This window comes from Cnephaeus nilssonii (genome assembly GCF_951640355.1).
Source record: "Cnephaeus nilssonii genome assembly, chromosome: 22".
NCBI classification, from domain to species: Eukaryota; Metazoa; Chordata; class Mammalia; order Chiroptera; family Vespertilionidae; genus Cnephaeus; species Cnephaeus nilssonii.
This window is the reverse complement of record NC_137093.1, coordinates 27,545,782-27,563,024: the sequence shown is the minus strand read 5'-3', so window position 1 is coordinate 27,563,024 and position 17,243 is coordinate 27,545,782. Positions and strand designations below refer to the sequence as shown.

Below are 17,243 nucleotides of genomic sequence, written 5' to 3'. Positions count from 1 at the left end.
CTCTGTGAGACCCGACACCACCCAGGACGAGCAGGCACACAACACCCGGAACACTGGCTCTCCACCCTTCTCACGCCAACACACATCCCAGATGACGATGTCCAGTTGCCTGACATGCTCCCGGGGTGTGCCCAGAACCAGGGACACATTCTGTTGTAGCTGAACTCCAGCCCCAGGCAGGAAAACGATAACAAAATGCAAGCGAGTGCAAGTGACATTATTGTAAGAATACTTTCCACCCTAGCTGGTTTGGCTCAGTGGATAGAGCATCGACCTGCAAACTGAAAGGTCCCAGGTTCAATTCTGGTCAAGGGCACAGGCCCAGGTTGTGGGCTCGATCCCCAGTGGGGGACTTGCAGGAGGCAGCCGATCCATGATTCTCTCTCATCATGGATGTTTCTCTTTCTCTCTCCCTCTTCCTTCCTTTCTGAAATCAATAAAAAAATATATATTTTTTAAAAAAGAATACTTTTCATTCTACCCCAATAAAAGAAAACCATCCTCAAACTTTAAGCGTATCAGCTTAAAATAAAGCTAATGAGCCCTGGCTAGTGTGCTAGCTGGTTAGAGTGTCGACCCAGGCACCAAAGGTCATGGGCTCGATTGCCGGTCAAGGGCATGTACCTGGGTTGCAGGTTCAATCCCCGGCCCCAGTTGGGCAGGTGTGCAGGAGGCAACCACTCAATGTATCTCTCTCACATGATGTTTTTACCCCCCCTCGCCCCACCACCTCCCTCGCGCCCTTCTACTCTCTCTAAAAAGTCAATGGGAAAGAGTACCCGCGGGTGAGGATTAACAGACAAGGAGCTAATGACCCCCATGCAGGCGATGCTGGCTCAGTGGGCGTGCGCATGCGCAGCTGCAGAAGGCTGCTCCAGAACACTGATCTACTAAGGCAGTACCTTGGCAATGGCGTCCTGCAACCGATTGGCATCATTCCGGGTGTGAGCCAGGTCCTCCTGCAGGCTGCTAGCCAAGGTCTCTGCTTTCTCCTTGTCCAGCCTGACGCTCTCCAGGAGATCCTGAATATCAGTCTTGTCTCCCGAGTTATGGATGGAGTACAGCTCCGCCACTTTCTGCTTCTCATTCTCCAGCTGGGCCTTCAGGCGGTTCATCTCGATCTGGTCACTGGCCACGGTGGCTTTGTACTCCTCCAAGGTGGCCGCCAAGGCCGCTTTCCCCTTCTGCTCAGACTCCACGATCCGCTCCATGTGGTGGTTGCGCTCCTTGAGGGCCCCTATCATCTCCTGAGCCTCCTTGTTGTCCTGCTCTGCCATCTTCAAAGTGTTGCTTAAATGTTGCTGGACCCCAAGGAGCTGCTCCCGTTCAAAACGGGCGTTCTCCGCCAGATCCATGTAACGCTGTTCCAGCTCCATGTAGCGGCCACTCTTGACGTCTTCATCGATGACGTAAGAGATGTGGTGCTCGTCTAGAAGGGAGCGGAAATATTCGATCTGCCGGCTAAAGTGCTCCAACTTATCGCTCTGCTGACAGAGCGACTCCATCAGAATGACCTTCTCCTCGCCCAGCCTCTCGTTCTCGCTGTTCAGCTCCTGGGTGATCTGCTGGAGGTCGGCCAGCTCCTGCAGCGTGGCCTGCAGCTCCTCACTCGTGCTGTGCTGGTTCTCCTCCATCTGGTGGATGCGCTCCGTCAAGCAGGCCACGGACACTTCGCTGGCATTCCCGCTGCTCCCCTTGCGGGAGCGCTCCGTGCTCGGCGCGCCCTCCGACTCCGAGGACGAGGGTGCGTCCAGGGCGTCGTCGCTCGAGGTGAGGGGCTGGTACACCTCACTGGACTCGCTGTCTAGATTGTCCATCGAGTTGCTGTGCTGATGGTCCATGAGGGTGTTTTCGTCCTGACTCAAAAGGTCCTCCACTGACCCCGGGGCAGAGCCTTCCACCGAGGAGGTCAGCGTCCCCCCTCCGTCGCTCTGGTTCCCGGGGGTGATCTCTGGGCTCAGGGACTGATAGCCGAACAGCTTTTCCGAACTGTCTAGCCTCTGCTCGAGGGAGAAGCCCAGCGCGTTCAGCCTGTCCTTCAACATCCTGTTTTCATTCTTCAGCTGGTTGAGCTCTTCCCGGATGGCCGTGTTCTGTTCCTGTAGCTGCAGCAGCGTGGACTCCACATCGGTGGGCTGGTGAACACTCATGGCCTCCTTCTCCTCGGCTTTCTCCTCCCCCTCAGAATGGTCCTCGTTGAGGCCCAGCTGAGCGCGCATGTCTCGGAGCTCACTTCTCAGATGTAAGATCTCCACGTCCTTGGTCTTCGCCAGCGAGAGCAGGTCCTTCACCTTGGCCTCCAGAGCAGCTCTGTCGCTGATCTGATTGTCCGACTTGGACTTGCTCATGCGAACGTCACACTCGGCAGCCGTGCGGCTGCGGGAGCGCTTGGTCAGGGCCGCGTCGCTGGCTCCCTGGCCGGCAGCCGGCAGCTTTTTGCTCTGGTTTACCCGGGGACGCTCACGTAACCTTTCTCTGGTAGAACTGGATTCTTTATTACCTGTGGATGTGCTACGCTTGGTTGAAGAGGTTGTGCCTACATGTTTAAAACAAAGAATTTAAGGCAAAAATATTAGTGATAAAAAGGCACATAGTTTATTTATGCCCCGGGTCTAATGAGATGAAATCTAGGCATCTACACATTGATTTCAGAGAGAGGAAGGGAGAGGGAAGGAGAGATAGAAACACCAACGAGGAGAGAGAATAATCGATCAGCTGCCTCCTCCCCAACCCCTACTGGGGATGGAGCCCGCAACCCGGGCATGTGCCCTGACTGGGAAATGAACCATGACCTCCTGGTTCATGGGTTGACGCTCAATCACTGAATCATACCGGCTGTGGCATGATCCATTGTTTATTATAAAAATAACAGGAATATGTTTAAATACCCACAAACACTTAAGAAATAAATTAGCATTTTTTTTTACTTTGAAAAATACTATCTAGACCTAATCAATGAGTATTTTTAAAGCACCCAGTAGTTCTTTATGTGGCAGGCGCCAGCCACAGAGGCAATAAGGAACAAAGAGCTCCGTGCTGCAGGAAGACAGTCAGGACCTTGGCCAGGTGTCAGGAGCAGTGAGGGGAGGGAAGTGTGGCCCGCCACAGGACAGGCAGGGGACGAGCAGGCAGGACGAGCATGGCACGTAAAAAGGTAAGTGAGGCCACACAGGTGACAAAGCAGCAGGGAGATTCCTATGGAGACTGACTCCAGGAGAGCTCAGTGAGCCAGAGGCCAGCAAATGCTCTTGAGCGGGGGAAACATGCGGAGGGAGCCGCTCCAGGGAGACTAACCTAGACGGTGCTAATGGACCATGTGAGGAAGGCAGGCAGAGGGTGGAGGAGGAACATGAGCCGTGAAATGAAGGAAGCCCTGCCCTCAGGGAGTAAGATCGGGATCTCTGTAAACACACAGAAGGGACCATAGATCAGTAACAGATTCAAAGGCACAAGTAAGAGAATGGGGAGGAACCAGCGCAAATGGAGGCCACAGAGGAAAAGGACTGACGTGACGCTGCCCCCCAATAGTAATTCCCTTCCCCACTTCTGTCAGCCAAACCATCGCCCTTCTTCACTAAGCCACAGGCCAGGCCGAGGAGGAAAGGTCTGTGCACGAGGGAGCCAGGAGGAGGAGCCGCACTGGGGGAGCACTGAGCATGTCCCCGGGAAAGGCGGTCAAGCGGCCAGAGAAAGGGACAGGCCGGGAGGCGGAGAAGCTCCCGCGGGCGCTGTGACCAGTGGGCAGGAGAGGGATCGAGCGGCCGGACACAGGCCCCGGGAGGCCGGTCAGCTCCCTGTGTACGTGCCGGAAGCTCTCTATTCGGTGGACCCTGATCCCACTGCCCCGCCGCGGCGCACAAAAGGTGGCTGAGCGCCCACCTGCGCTGCCTTTGGGCTTGCTCTCCACGGTGGTCATGGCGGGGGCCGAGGCTGAAGACGCTGCGGAAGAGCAGGTGCTTTTCTTCCCTTTGACACCATTCGTCACCGTCACCCCTCCAGCCATCCCAGCCAGCAGGTCATCGCTGCTCTTGGTCTGCAAGCAACACAAAATCAGAATAAACCGACAAGATGAAGCAAGATAAAGAGTACTTTCAGACGAAATAAAGCTCCTGACTTATACTGAGTTCAAGAGTTCTACAAAGACTTTCTAACCGTTAGCAAGCCGTTTATCATACGTGCAACAGAAGCAGAATTTCTCAACTGCTTTCCAAACAATCACACTTCTTCCTAAAGTGAAGAAATCATATCTGTGATCGTATATGTAACCTAACATGTTATGAGAGCCCACTGAGTGCTCACAGGTGTCAGCTTCATGAGGGACGAGAAAAATGAGACATCCCCTATTCCTCCTTCATCCAGGACGTGACTATGAACAGAGACCATCTGAGCGATGCCACCTGGGCTCTCTGGAAAGTTCCATAATGCCACAGGGAGTGCCATCCTGCAATTTCTAGAGAGAAATACCAATGGGAATCAGAAATCATCTGCATGCCCTTAAATGGTTCAATAACGAAGCCAAGACCTAAAAAAGTATTCTGAAATTTTTTCTTACCTTATCAAATTTTTAGTAGTCTAATTTAAGCCAAAACTGAAAGATGTGTTTAGAGGCCTGGATAATACATAAATAAAAACTAGGTATTTTATGGTTAGAGGGAGGCCAGTCAGTCTAAGTGATGGTGCTGCTTGAGAAAGACCATTCGTAGCGTTCGTTTCTATTCTGTACAGATGCAGGGAAAGTATCCGCTTCTCAAAAACCCCACAAGCACTCTGAACTCGGTTTTTACTTCTCCCAGAAGCGAGAGAGAACACAAGCGTTTTTCTTGTTTCCTCAATAAAAGAAACAAAAAGTTCTGGGCAGCTAAGGTGAAGGCACAGTCAGTCACCTGACTTATGTGGTTTCTATCTGGAAACATGCTGCCCCTAGATAACCATAATTAATCCATCTCTACGAATTAGAACGGTTCATAAGTAAAACAATTTCTAACGTCTCTTCCCATTCTAAATGTCAGTGACTCCACATGGAATAGATTCTGTTCTCATCATTCAATTATGAAAACTATTCATGGTAGTACCATTAGGTAGGTCAATCTGTCTTACTAAAAAAGAGGCGGAAAAAGGATTAATGTTTTAAATGCATTAAACAGAAATTAGATTTGGTATTTAGGGTTGTCATATTATGAAAAATCTAGGCTATACAATAAGGGAGGGGGATAGTGCATTAATCATTAAGGATTGTTCATATTCTTTAAGACTAGTTCTGTTGCCCTGGCTGGTTTGGCTCAGTGGATAGAGCATCGGCCTGCGGACTGAAGGATCCCAGGTTCGATTCCCGGTCAGGGCACATGCCTGGGTTGGGGGCCCGATCCCCAGTGTGGGGCGTGCAGGAGGCAGCCGATCAATGATTCTCTCTCATCATTGATGTTTCTCTCCCTCTCCCTTCCTCTCTGAAATCAATAAAAATGTATTTTTAAAAAAAGACTAGTTCTGTTAATAAAACCGGTCACTGACCTGGAGGGTGGACATCCCACACAGTGTACAGTGATGCGTCGTAGAATTGTGCACCGTGAAACCTGTGTAACTTTGGTAACCTGTGTCACCCAAATCATACCGTTAACTCCTCTTACACTAAAACATATGATCACAAATCACCATCGAGTCATCAGTTATTTAGGTAGATTCTAACTGAAGTAACTCAGCTTAATTCCCATCTATCGATTTTTAGAAAAGTCTTCCCATCAGTACCAGGAGTAGGTGTATTACTTCTGCCGGGATGAACATGAGCGCCCGAGCACTGTGTGAAACTGGGAAGTGGAGGCCTGTAGGAAACCGTCCTACATGGACACCATCTCTTCTACTGGCTGTGACGAAGAATTAGGTAAACCAAGGCCCAAGACATGTCACAGCTGCTGGACGATTTCCCCAAACTCCCGGGAAATAACAGTAGAGCTTCATTTTACTATTTGCAAAAGCTGCAATCAGCAGCGAGATGCTCTGGGTCAGAGTCCCTTCCTGCACCACTCAAGTAGGTCTAGCCCCAAACAATATTTGAAAATAGGTATTAATTCTGACTCATTCACACCGGACGGACACAATAATGCGGGTGTCCACTTGAGGGAATGAGCAGGCATGCAGTGTTTAAATCCTTAAAAGCCAGATGCTTCATTCATTTGGTTAATCATCAGTGCTCCAGCACCGTTACAGGAGTTCAAGTTGTGGGGAGGTATCTATATGCTAGAGAACCACAGTGAAATTTGAAAACTTAGAAACATAAAATAACACTTCAGTTTGTGGGTCTCCAAGTCTTTTTAGGGTTTTTTTTTAAACTTTTCTGTTCATTGTCAGTTTTCTTCTTTACTCCAATTTCTATTCAAGACTGTCTCCTCCTCTCTGAAGTCAGAGCAATTGCTCTAGTCGGGGTGAAGTGTCCCCAAATAGCTTCATCTCCTCTGTGACCCTCCCCACGACTCACACACCGAACTCACTCACCCAAACCAGCCCACACAGCAGGCCACAGCTCGGGACAGCTGGCACGCGCTGGCACACAGCAGGCACACAGTTCTGCTTTACAATGAGAGAGCACCCACTGCTCAAGACGAGCTGCTTGCAGCTCCGGTCCCAGCCTCAGAAGATCGGGCCCGCCTGCCCGGGGCACCCTCCACTGGGAACCTCACAGACGCTGCCTGCCACCGATAAGGAGGCAGCGGAAGGCAGTGGGCAAATCCAAAGCCAGTGTCTCAACCTGTTCTTCCAGTCACGGAAGTCACAGGCCACACAGGCTCCACGCCGAGGGCAGCCCCAGAAACCCAGGAACCAGTCAGGCCGGAAGCTGCAGCTGCCTCCCGCGGAAGAGGAGCAGCCCTCCGCGGAAATAACGAATCCGGGTGCCGGTGCAGACTAACGGACGTAGGCAGAGGCCTAGGCCTGGGCCCCCCGCAGGCCACAGGACCCCGCAGCTCACTGGACAGCAGCAAGGAGAGGGGCTGGGCATCCCTAGCCCCTGGAGTAAGTCTGGGTTGGTCTCGACAGCCCTGGTAGAGAAAACCAGCATTTCCTGCCAGCTCTTTCCACACCCAGGGAAGTCCCTCGCCCGCCGCTCCTGGAGGCACCCCTAAAAATAACTCAGCCTCATCTGCCAAAGCCCCGCTCGGACAAAGGCTTCCCAGCGGGCGTGTTCCAGGCAGGGCGTGCTCCCCCCAGCGGAGACCCTCTCCAGGTTCCCCACCGAGCCAGAGCCCAGAACACCCTCCCTCCCTCCGACAAACAAGCAAAGAACGGAAAAGGGAATTCCGGGGCGGGGGGAGGGGGGGGTGGGGAGGCTGGAAGACGACGTGGGACTCTGCGATGGCACAGCCGCGACCTGGAGCCATCCTGTCCCTGGGAGCGTCCAAACCAACAGACCCTGGGAGGAGTGTCCGGAGCAAACCAATAATGCCGCTTGACTGCGCGCGTGCTGTGTGCCAGGGCCTGCACCCACCCTTCCCCTCCGTCCCCCTCACTTCCGCCTCTCCACGGCCCTCCAGGCACACACTAGCCACCGGTCTGCTCCTGAACCCATGAGCGAAGCAGCGACTTTCAACCTCTTCCGTCTCCTGGCACACACAAGACTAGTTACTAAACTTCTGCAGCACATCAAATCACACTTTTTGCTGGTCTGACAAAAAAAATAGGTATTAGTTAAAATTAATTGGCTACTGTTGTGTTGGCTGTTGTCTTTTTCATTTTATTATTTGACCACCTACGGGAAAAGAGGTCAGTGCCCCTGGCTGAACGGTCAGGTATTCATTCATGTTTTAAATGTTCTCGCGGCCCGCTGGCTGAGAGTCGCTGATCTAGTGAATCACTGTCCTATATGATAACAAGAACAAGCCGGCCTATAAAGGAGAGTCAATTCCAACTAGAACTAATACTGGGTCAGCTGTCTGAAAGTGACAGTTACAGTGTGAAGGGGTGGGTGGGAATGAAAACCCTGCCCGGGGGTCTCAGGAATGTCACTGCTGGTCATCCTTTAAGACCCAGCATAGCCCTGGCCGGCTTGGCTCAGTGGATAGAGCATCGGCCTGCAGACTGAAGGGTCGCGGGTTCGATTCCGGTCAAGGGCATATGCCTGGGTTGCAGGCTCGATCCCCGGTAAGGGGTGTGCGGGAGGCAGTCGATCAATGGTTCTCTCTCACATTGATGTTTCTATCTCTCTCTCCCTTCCCTTCCTCTTTGAAATCAATAAAAATATATTAAAAAAAAAAAAAAAGACCCAGCATAACCCTCAGGCTGGAAACAATCCTCTCCTACTTGAAGCTGCTGACGTTTTCCGGCTTTCCCAGGGCATCTGATTTTCTCGTGTGTATCTTAGTTATTCTGTGTGACTCACCTCCACGCATTACTAAACAAACTCCTTGAGGCAGACTCTCCCTCCAGCTCACACCAGCACAGAGCCTTGCATGAGGCTCAATGACTTGTCTCATGAATAAGCCGACTATTTGGTTTCATTCATAGAGTCAGCCATACACACCAGACTGCGACCTCTTCAAGGCGATGCGCTCCCAGCGCCAGCAGAGGGCGAACCCCACATGATGCTTCTCTAATAAATCACACATCCCAGGGAGATGGAGCCTCCTGAGTCCCGGCTCCACCATCGCCACAGCGTACCTTTGACAACGCTGCTGCTGCTCCAGGTTTGACCAGTTTGCCGCCTGCAGATGCTGAAGCACTGTTCTCGGGTTTAGCTTTTTCTACGGTTTGCGTTTTGCTTATCCCAGACACCTTAGGCACTGAGCCGACACCCCTGCTTGCTTTCTTCATTCTGGGCTGCCTCTTCGTGATGCATTTACAAGCAAACCTGCGGAGAGAAATGGCATGCTGAGCACAAAGCTGAGAGAAAGCGCCTCAGAAATGTGCTTTTGAAGAGTTTTACTCTGTGATAAATAAAAAATGATCGAAAGCTAGACGCAGCTACAGGAAATAAAAGTTGAAACATTCTTAGACTTATTAATGCCCCTTATTTGCAAGGCTTCCTTCTCGAATGTGACGAATCTGAAATGATTCTAATGTAATTCAATTCATGTAACTTCTAGCGATATTCATATATGACAGGCCGTGTTGTCCCCGGAACCTCCTCCCGGGCTCAGCAATAGCACGGCTGCACGTAGTCAGGAGGGCTGGGGCAAGCTCCGGCTGTGACAGACAAGCTGTGACCTGTGTGACCTGTGTGACCTGTGAGACCTGTGTGACCTGTGAGACCTGTGTGACCTGTGAGACCGTGGGCAAATCACTTCCTCACTTCGAATCTTTGCAACTCTGCTTCCTGTCCTAGGAAGAGGAGTGTGACCCTAGCTTACAGAGTCCTCCCACAAACGAGCATGCACACCACGAGAAAGCAGGCCTCCGGACATGCTCACTCCAGAAGCCATGGCACCAGGGCTCACGAGCCAGAAAGACAGTGCCACCAGCTGAGCTCAGGGACGACCATTCATTTCAGTGATTCAGACACTCCACCCTCCCAAACCGCCCACCCAGGACACATCCCAATCGGGCTTCAGAAATAATGCCAAGCCTAAACCGGTTTGGCTCAGTGGATAGAGCGTCAGCCTGCGGACTGAAGGGTCCCAGGTTCGATTCCGGTCAAGGGCATGTACCTTGGTTGCGGGCACATCCCTAGTAGGGAGTGTGCAGGAGGCAGCTGATCGATGTTTCTCTCTCATCGATGTTTCTAACTCTCTATCCCTCTCTCTTCCTCTCTGTAAAAAATCAATAAAATATAAAAAAAAAAAGAAAGAAATAATGCCAAAAGCACCCGAAAAATTTCTCTCCGCGGCCATTGGATGTCTGCTCAAACCGGTAACCTTTCCGAACTCTCAGCTTCCTCATGAGTAAAATGGGTTGGTAACCAGACCACCCACCTTAAAAGAATGTTGAGAGGATGAAATAAAATAATAAACCTCAAATGCTTAGCAGGGTGGCAGCCCACAGTAAAGACGGAGTAAAAGTAAGCTATCATAATTTATAGTGCACACACCACATGCCCCGAGTATGACTAATGCCTTATTAAAATAAAGTAGCAACTCAAAAGACACTTTGTAAGAGAAACTCCTTATAATAAGACACGACTAAAGATTGTTTTACTTACTACTTACATTAAATTATATACTGCGGTGCCCAGATGTCAACAAACAGCACTTGCTTCTGGTTCTTTCCCACTGGAAATTATAGATCAGGAAATACTGAAAATACATGGTAGGGAATTCACTAGAACAATAATCAAGAGACCTGGCTGTGGTCAGGCCTGACGTCTGCATGGCTGTGGGGAGGCCATGCTAATAACGCTGAGCCCGGTTAGAAGGCGAGGAGGAGCTGTTAGGATCTTTCTTCCATAAACTCAAAAAGTCTGTTTTACAATTTGTGCTTCAGAACCAGAAGTCAAAACATTTTTTTAAAAAAGAAATTGCTTTTTAGTTATGATTGTTTATGCCTATTAATATCTCATTAAAAATCCAAAAGGGGCCGAAACCGGTTTGGCTCAGTGGATAGAGCGTCGGCCTGCGGACTCAAGGCTCCCGGGTTCGATTCCGGTCAAGGGCATGTACCTTGGTTGCGGGCACATCCCCAGTGGGGGGTGTGCAAGAGGCAGCTGATCGATGTTTCTCTCTCATCGATGTTTCTAACTCTCTATCCCTCTCTCTTCCTCTCTGTAAAAAATCAATAAAATATATTTTTTAAAAAAAATCCAAAAGGATTTTGACCCAAGCAATCTAAATACATTTATCTCTATAATTTCACAAACTCCGTATTTAAGATGTAGGGATCATGTTAAAATTGTAAACTAAGAACAGACTTAAAACACTGAGAAGGAATCACAAAGTCTAGGGAAAACCAAAGTTTAGCAAATTAGCTGCATTAGAGTCAGTAAATAAATGTTGCTAAATGAATCAAAACCAATGCCCAATCTGATACAAGCACATGTACTACAAAAACCAACAGCCCGGCCAGTGTGGCTCAGTGGTTGAGCGTCAACCCATGAACCAGGAGGTCTCAGTTCGATTCCCAGTCAGGGCCGGGCTTCGGGCTCGATCCCCTCTCCCTCTCTCTGAAATCAATAAAAACATGTTTTCTAAAAAGTTGAAAAGATTCAATAAAAAATGCTTTAATTAAATAAATCATAATGCACTAGGCTGGTCCTAGACTGAATTCCTCAACATATACATGTTTTTAACCTTACTAATTGTGAGTTATAACACACAATCAGAAAAAAATGCACTTCAATGTTCACAGACTTGGAGTGGGATTTCACGGAGAAAGTCAAGGCTTAGTCAGAGGAAAAGCCTGAGCTTTGTCATGTCAAAACCCCCAAACCAAACCAAACCAAAGCCCTGCACGTGTGCCAGGGGGAGGGGGGGGGTGCAAGGCGCACAAAACAGAGGGAGGGCGAGGGAGGCTGGGCGATGCCTTCAGGACTGTGACTCTCTGCTTAGTCCGAATCCACATACAAAGTCCATTACTGCTCAAAACACCTCAATTCTTATTGACAATTTTACATGCTTATTTTTTTCTTTAAATATATTTTTATTGATTTCAGAGAGGAAGGGAGAGGGAGAGAGAGATAGAAACATCCATGAGGAGAGAGAAGCATTGATCGGCTGCCTCCTGCAGGCCCCCACTAGGGATCGAGCCCACAGCCCAGGCATGTGCCCTTGGCCGGAATCGAACCTGGGACCTTTCAGTTCACAGGCCGACGCTCTATCCACTGAGCCAAACGGGCTAGGGCCATGCTTATTTTTATGATAGCATGATATTGTCTCATCAATAGACAGAATTTATCTCATGCCTAAAATCAGACAGGAAAGATTAGGTTGTGATTATCAAACTAACACGCACATTGAATGTGGTAGTTTACCTGTTTCCTGAAACCAATCCTGCAAATGACTTCCGGAGGAAAGATGGCATTTACCTGCCTCTCCTCCACTCCGAGCTCCGGCTCTGTGAGGGAAGCCACTTCACCGCGTCCCCCCTTATTCTAGGGTGCACCCCCCCCCCCCCCGGCACGGGCACAGGAGGAGGAAAAGCAGCTCCTCCATGCTGTCCACCCTCTTCCCCTCCCAGCTACCTCCCGGCGTGTGGCGGCCACTCTGCAAGGGGCGGGAGGTGCCTGGCACGGAGGGGGCGGCTGTGCCACACGCCCACGTGGCCACGGGCGTCAGAGAGAAGGTGATGGCGAGCCAGGTCAGCACAGCTCCGAGGAGGCGCACAGGAGCAAAACCAGACTGCGCGGGGCGGGGAAGCACACTCGAGTAGAAGGTGAAAGATGAAAGCTTCTCCAAAATGCGGCTTTGGGAGCCCTGGCCAACGTGGCTCTGTAGGTTGGAGCGTCATCCTGGGCACTAAAAGGTTGCGGGTTCGATTCCCGGTCAGGGCACGTAAGGGAGGCACCCAATCCATGTCTCTGTCTCCTCCCCCGCCCCTGCCCAACCACCACCGATCCTCTCTCTCTCAAAGCAATAAAAAGCATATCCTCAGGTGAGGATTTAAAAGTTTTCTGGCTTTGTGAGAGCGAGAGCCAGAGGAACGAGGCGGCCAGCTGGCCCGTGGGGAAGGCCGCTGCCCCCCAGCACCCCGGGTTCTCAGACCCGCCCTCGGGGGCTGGCAGGGAGGAAGACACCACGGTTAGCAGCTGCCCCGAGTCTGAGCTCTTTCTTCTGAACCACAACTGCTGACAGAGGATGCGAAAAAAGGAGTCCATTATCAAGCAATAGAAACCCAAAAGCCCAACTCCATTTCCACTGGTTCTGGCCACAGAAAAGCCCACCCATCCTAATTTGTGATTTTTCTCTTACTCGACAAGCTTTAGCACAAGGAAATATTCAAGCAAAACTGGACGCTCCCTGGATTGTGCAAACTTAAAGCCATCCGTGTTCTCCTCCTTAGTGCGGCCCAAAGAATAAAACAAAAAACCTAATTAATCTCATACCAAGATCTCTCCAGACCCATTTCAGGAGATGGCATGATATTGTAATACCACTTGGTAATACCACTGCTGAAAAGCCGTTAAACGACTAACAATACTTAACATTCCAGACAAGTGACAAGGCTACAAGAATTTCTGGCTACAGTACACAAACGATTATTCCAGATTTAGTCCAAAACAAATCGGTTCCCAAAGTTCAAAATCCCAGAATGCAAGAAATGTTGAGTCTCCTCTGACCACTCCCTTCTCAGCCAAGGTTCCTGACTATTTATAAAAAGAAAACGTTTATTCAGGATGCTTGCAAACGGTGGCTCTATGCTCAGGTTTTTGGCAGGCAGTTATAAACTCGCACAATGCTGTATTCATAAAATGAACCGTCGACCATATTTTTAATTTAAAACACCAATTTGATACATTTGTATATTTATAACAAACTGATCTGAAATACAAAATGAAACATTTGCTTTTGTATTTCACTTGTCAGGGAAGCGTATCACTAAAAATCCTTTAAAATAAGCTATAGAAGGGTCATTTTTGCTGCCAATGACAGAGTCTCGCTAAAGCACAGGCAGCCCTCGCTCGCCGGCGGCAGGCACGCACATCAGGCCCACGTAAGGGTGACCAGAGCCTTCCTCGCTGGCCGAGGGCAGAGCGGGGTCTGCAAAGGCGAACTCCCGACCCCACGCCCCCACCACAGCCCGCTCACTCCCGGGTGAGCTTCATCTCGAGGGGAGGCCTGAACAGTGAGACCACACAGGGCTCGGGGTGCTCCGTCTTCAGACGTTAAAAAGGACGGAGATGTGTCCTGGCGGACGGCAGTCCCTCCTCGGTCCCCACCGCCCGCCGCAGGGAGCAGCACAGCGGGGTGCGCACAGAGCCTCCAGCTGTGCTCTCCGCCTTCCTCCCCCGCACCACCAGGCCTCTCCACACTCCGAAGCACAAGCCCCCTGCCGCCCGTCAGGTGATGCCTCGGTGCCTACCTCAGGCCAAATGCCTCCGTGGCCAGCAGGCTGCCCTCCAGACCCGGCTCCCACCCCCCTCCCCACCTACCGCCCCATTTCACACACACACAGAGCCCCACTCCTGCTGCGGTCGGTCCCGCTCCCTGGAGCCCAGGACCATCTTCTTGGTGGACAACACGCCACGGCGCCGGCCCTCCTCCCTGGCACGTGGGCCACGGGACTGCTTTGGGGCCGCCTTGGACTGAACGAGCTTTCACTATCTGTGTGACATCCCAGGTGACTGGGCGCCCTGCCCCGTCCCTTATCTGACAATTCTAGCCCTGCACACCGCTCCTCAAACGGGGAAAAGGAGAGACAGCGGCAGAGAAGGGAGTAACACAACACAAGGAATAACATACAGAGTGAACCACAACCAAACAACATGGGAAGAAGTCTTGTGCCACAACCAGCAGGAATATGAAGCCAGCCAAAACCGGTTTGGCTCAGTAGATAGAGCGTCGGCCTGCGGACTGAAGGGTCCCAGGTTCGATTCCGGTCAAGGGCACGTACCTTGGTTGCGGGCACATCCCCGGTGGGGGGTGTGCAGGAGGCAGCTGGTCGATGTCTCTCTCTCATCGATGTTTCTAGCTCTCTATCCCTCTCCCTTCCTCTCTGTAAAAGATCAATAAAATATATTAAAAAAAGAAAAAAAGAATATTAAGCCGAATGCCTTTGCTTGACAGCCGGCCCTGCACGGAACAGCCTGACCCACCACCCCAAACCCCCGAGGGACCCCCTCCCCTCCCCCAGCCTCGCTTAGAGCAGCAGGCCTGTCACCTTCAGGAACCTAGCCGCCTGTGCCAGTCACTCTCCCTGGTTCACGCCGCTCATTCCACCTGGCACATTACTCCCCAACTCCAATGCCCACTCACTGGAGGCCCCCCACACCCCACACACCGCCCCCCCCCCCCCCCAGAGCAGCTTTCTCAGCCTGTGGAAGCTCCTGCTTCCAGGCACACCCTCTGGTTGGCTCAAATACACTCTTATAATTTTTTTTTAAAAAGGGGCAATTTCAAAGGACAGGCACAGCTCAGCGCCCCCCCCCCCCCCCCCGAGCCACCGGAGGCGCTACCTCCCCCAGGACCGTATCACAGCTGGTCTCCGCACCCAGGAAGCCCGGCACCGGACGGGACTCTCCCAGCACTTAGGACCCGCAGGGGCAGTGCACACACCGCTCCACAGGCCCCGAGCGCAGATACTGGGTACGGGGCCAGGCAGGGCCACTGCCTAAGTCTACCTTCCATCGTCAGACAGAGAACGGAACCACAGCTAGGAAAACAGAGCAAAGCGCGGTGAGAACAGGCCAGATCCCAGAAGACACTCTCCAGACTGTGAGGTCATCAGGGGCAGCTCACAGCCGGGGACAGACAGACACGGAGCGGAGAAGGCCTCCTCACGGCTGGTCGGGTGAGGACGTAAGAGGAGAAAAGAGGAAAACGCTGGAAAGCACTTCCTTCCGAGTTCACAATGTCCCGGGCCACACTTCCTTGTGAAAAGGCTGAGGCGCACATGTAACTCAATGACACCGACTCCGCTGTCCGCTCCTCCCACGATCGTGAATGTTCTCGACGGCATCTAGGGGAGTGCGTTCTCCCCGCAGGTTGTCCATGTACAGCGCCCAGGTCCACCAGAGGGACCGCTATCTACTGCAGCTCTCCCCTCGGGAAGTGTAGTTCTTAAATACTGACTTCAAGGTCAACACGACTCCCTGACCCATGTCAGTGCGGCTGTGACTACCTTTCCAGCCAAAGCAACACAAAACAGCTGCGTGCCTCTCCCATGTAAAGGCTCGTCAGACGTTTCAGTTACAAAAGCAGCAATGCGTACTAGGTTTTCTATGTCCCAGGCCCTGCGGTTCCTTCAACCATCATGACCCGGATGCAATTAACCTCGGCATCAGTAACGGGAAGGAGCAACGGGAAGGCCCATGCAGGCAGGTCACCGGGCAGCTGCCCCGGGAGCTAGAGCTTTCCACTCCCCACGAGCCACCAGGCTGTTCCCTGCCGGTCCTGAGGGTGGGGGCCGGACGGGGGGAGAACAGACCCATGCCCAGTGAAGTTGGGGTGACATCGGGAAGGTACTTGCCCTGTCAGTCACACCTGAGAACAGGTCTTTGGCCAGAATGGGCGTGGCCACTGGAAGGGTACAAAATCTGGAATATTCTATTCCCTAAACCAGTGGTCGGCAAACTCATTAGTCAACAGAGCCAAATATCAACAGTACAACGATTGAAATTTCTTTTGAGAGCCAAATTTTTTAAACTTAAACTTCTTCTAACGCCACTTCTTCAACAGAGACTCGCCCAGGCCGTGGTATTTTGTGGAAGAGCCACACTCAAGGGGCCAAAGAGCCGCATGTGGCTCGCGAGCTGCAGTTTGCCGACCACGGCCCTAAACAAAGGAGTGTGTTCTCTCGATTGCTCCTGGTGTGTTGCACTTGACTCCTGGCTTGAGGGGCTCTCCCCCCTGCTTCCGGGCATTCACCCGCAGGGCCTAAGCCGTGTGAACTCCCACGCGCAAGGACTGGTGGACTGTCACCAGCCTGATTCTGAGCTGCACCCGCTGCACCGTGAACACACACCTGGACACTGGCTCTGGCTCTGGCTACACTCAACCCCAGCTCCCCCTCTATGACGGGATGGGACTTCAGAAACAGAGGTAACCATGCAAATAAAAATCACTCCCCATCCCACGCGAGTCTCGGAAAATTCTCTCTCTCGAGGTAGCCTAAGGACCCCACCCTCAGGACCCAGTGGGGAAGAGGCCACCCTAGTCCCCAATAGCAGTGTGACAAATGCACTCTAGCTGAACAGCAGCATGCTACAGTGACAGACAGGACTTTCAGGCAGAAACCTGGGCTCTGGTCCACGCTTGGCCGTTGGTTAGCTCCATATTCTTAACCTTGTTTCACTGACAAAATCAAGGAAAATAATAGTTGTTCTAACTACCTCAAGGTGTGTGGCGGGGACCACGTTTAGTGGAAGGTACACATGAAATGCAGGCTTTTTCACCTATGCCGCTATCGGTGCTCATTAGAGTCTACAGTACTATTAACATCAACTTCACCAACCTTGGGAATTAAATTAGTTTTAGAAATAAAGTTTTGGAACCCAACCCACCCTGAGCACATGTGGTGGGAAGAATTAGAAGCCAAGGCAGGAAGAGGCAACAAAGAATCCCAGTGCAGCTGGGGGGCCGCTGGGGGGCAGCTGGGTGAAAAGGGGCCACATACACCTGACAAGCTCACGAGAGGCCCGCCTGCAGCCTTACAGACTCGAGACCTGCGGTAAC

At 51.6% G+C, this 17,243-nt stretch overlaps 1 protein-coding gene across 4 annotated transcripts in view; it reads right to left on the bottom strand.

Annotated features, from left to right (window-relative positions):
• Window positions 1-17,243, bottom strand: part of SPECC1L (sperm antigen with calponin homology and coiled-coil domains 1 like) — a 55,330-nt gene that overhangs the window by 33,474 nt on the left and 4,613 nt on the right. The window contains exons 1-5 of one of the 4 annotated variants that reach the window (XM_079762623.1): window positions 11,885-13,975; window positions 10,128-10,214; window positions 8,644-8,833; window positions 3,880-4,033; window positions 903-2,536 (exon numbers count right to left, since the gene is read on the bottom strand). In XM_079762623.1, the coding sequence (XP_079618749.1) occupies window positions 903-2,536; window positions 3,880-4,033; window positions 8,644-8,833; window positions 10,128-10,129 (1,980 nt within the window). In that variant the 5' untranslated portion in view covers window positions 10,130-10,214; window positions 11,885-13,975. Of the gene's footprint in view, window positions 1-902; window positions 2,537-3,879; window positions 4,034-8,643; window positions 8,834-10,127; window positions 10,215-11,884; window positions 13,976-17,243 lie in introns of those variants that run through there. The other 3 variants (XM_079762624.1, XM_079762625.1, XM_079762626.1) reach the window with 3 other exon arrangements.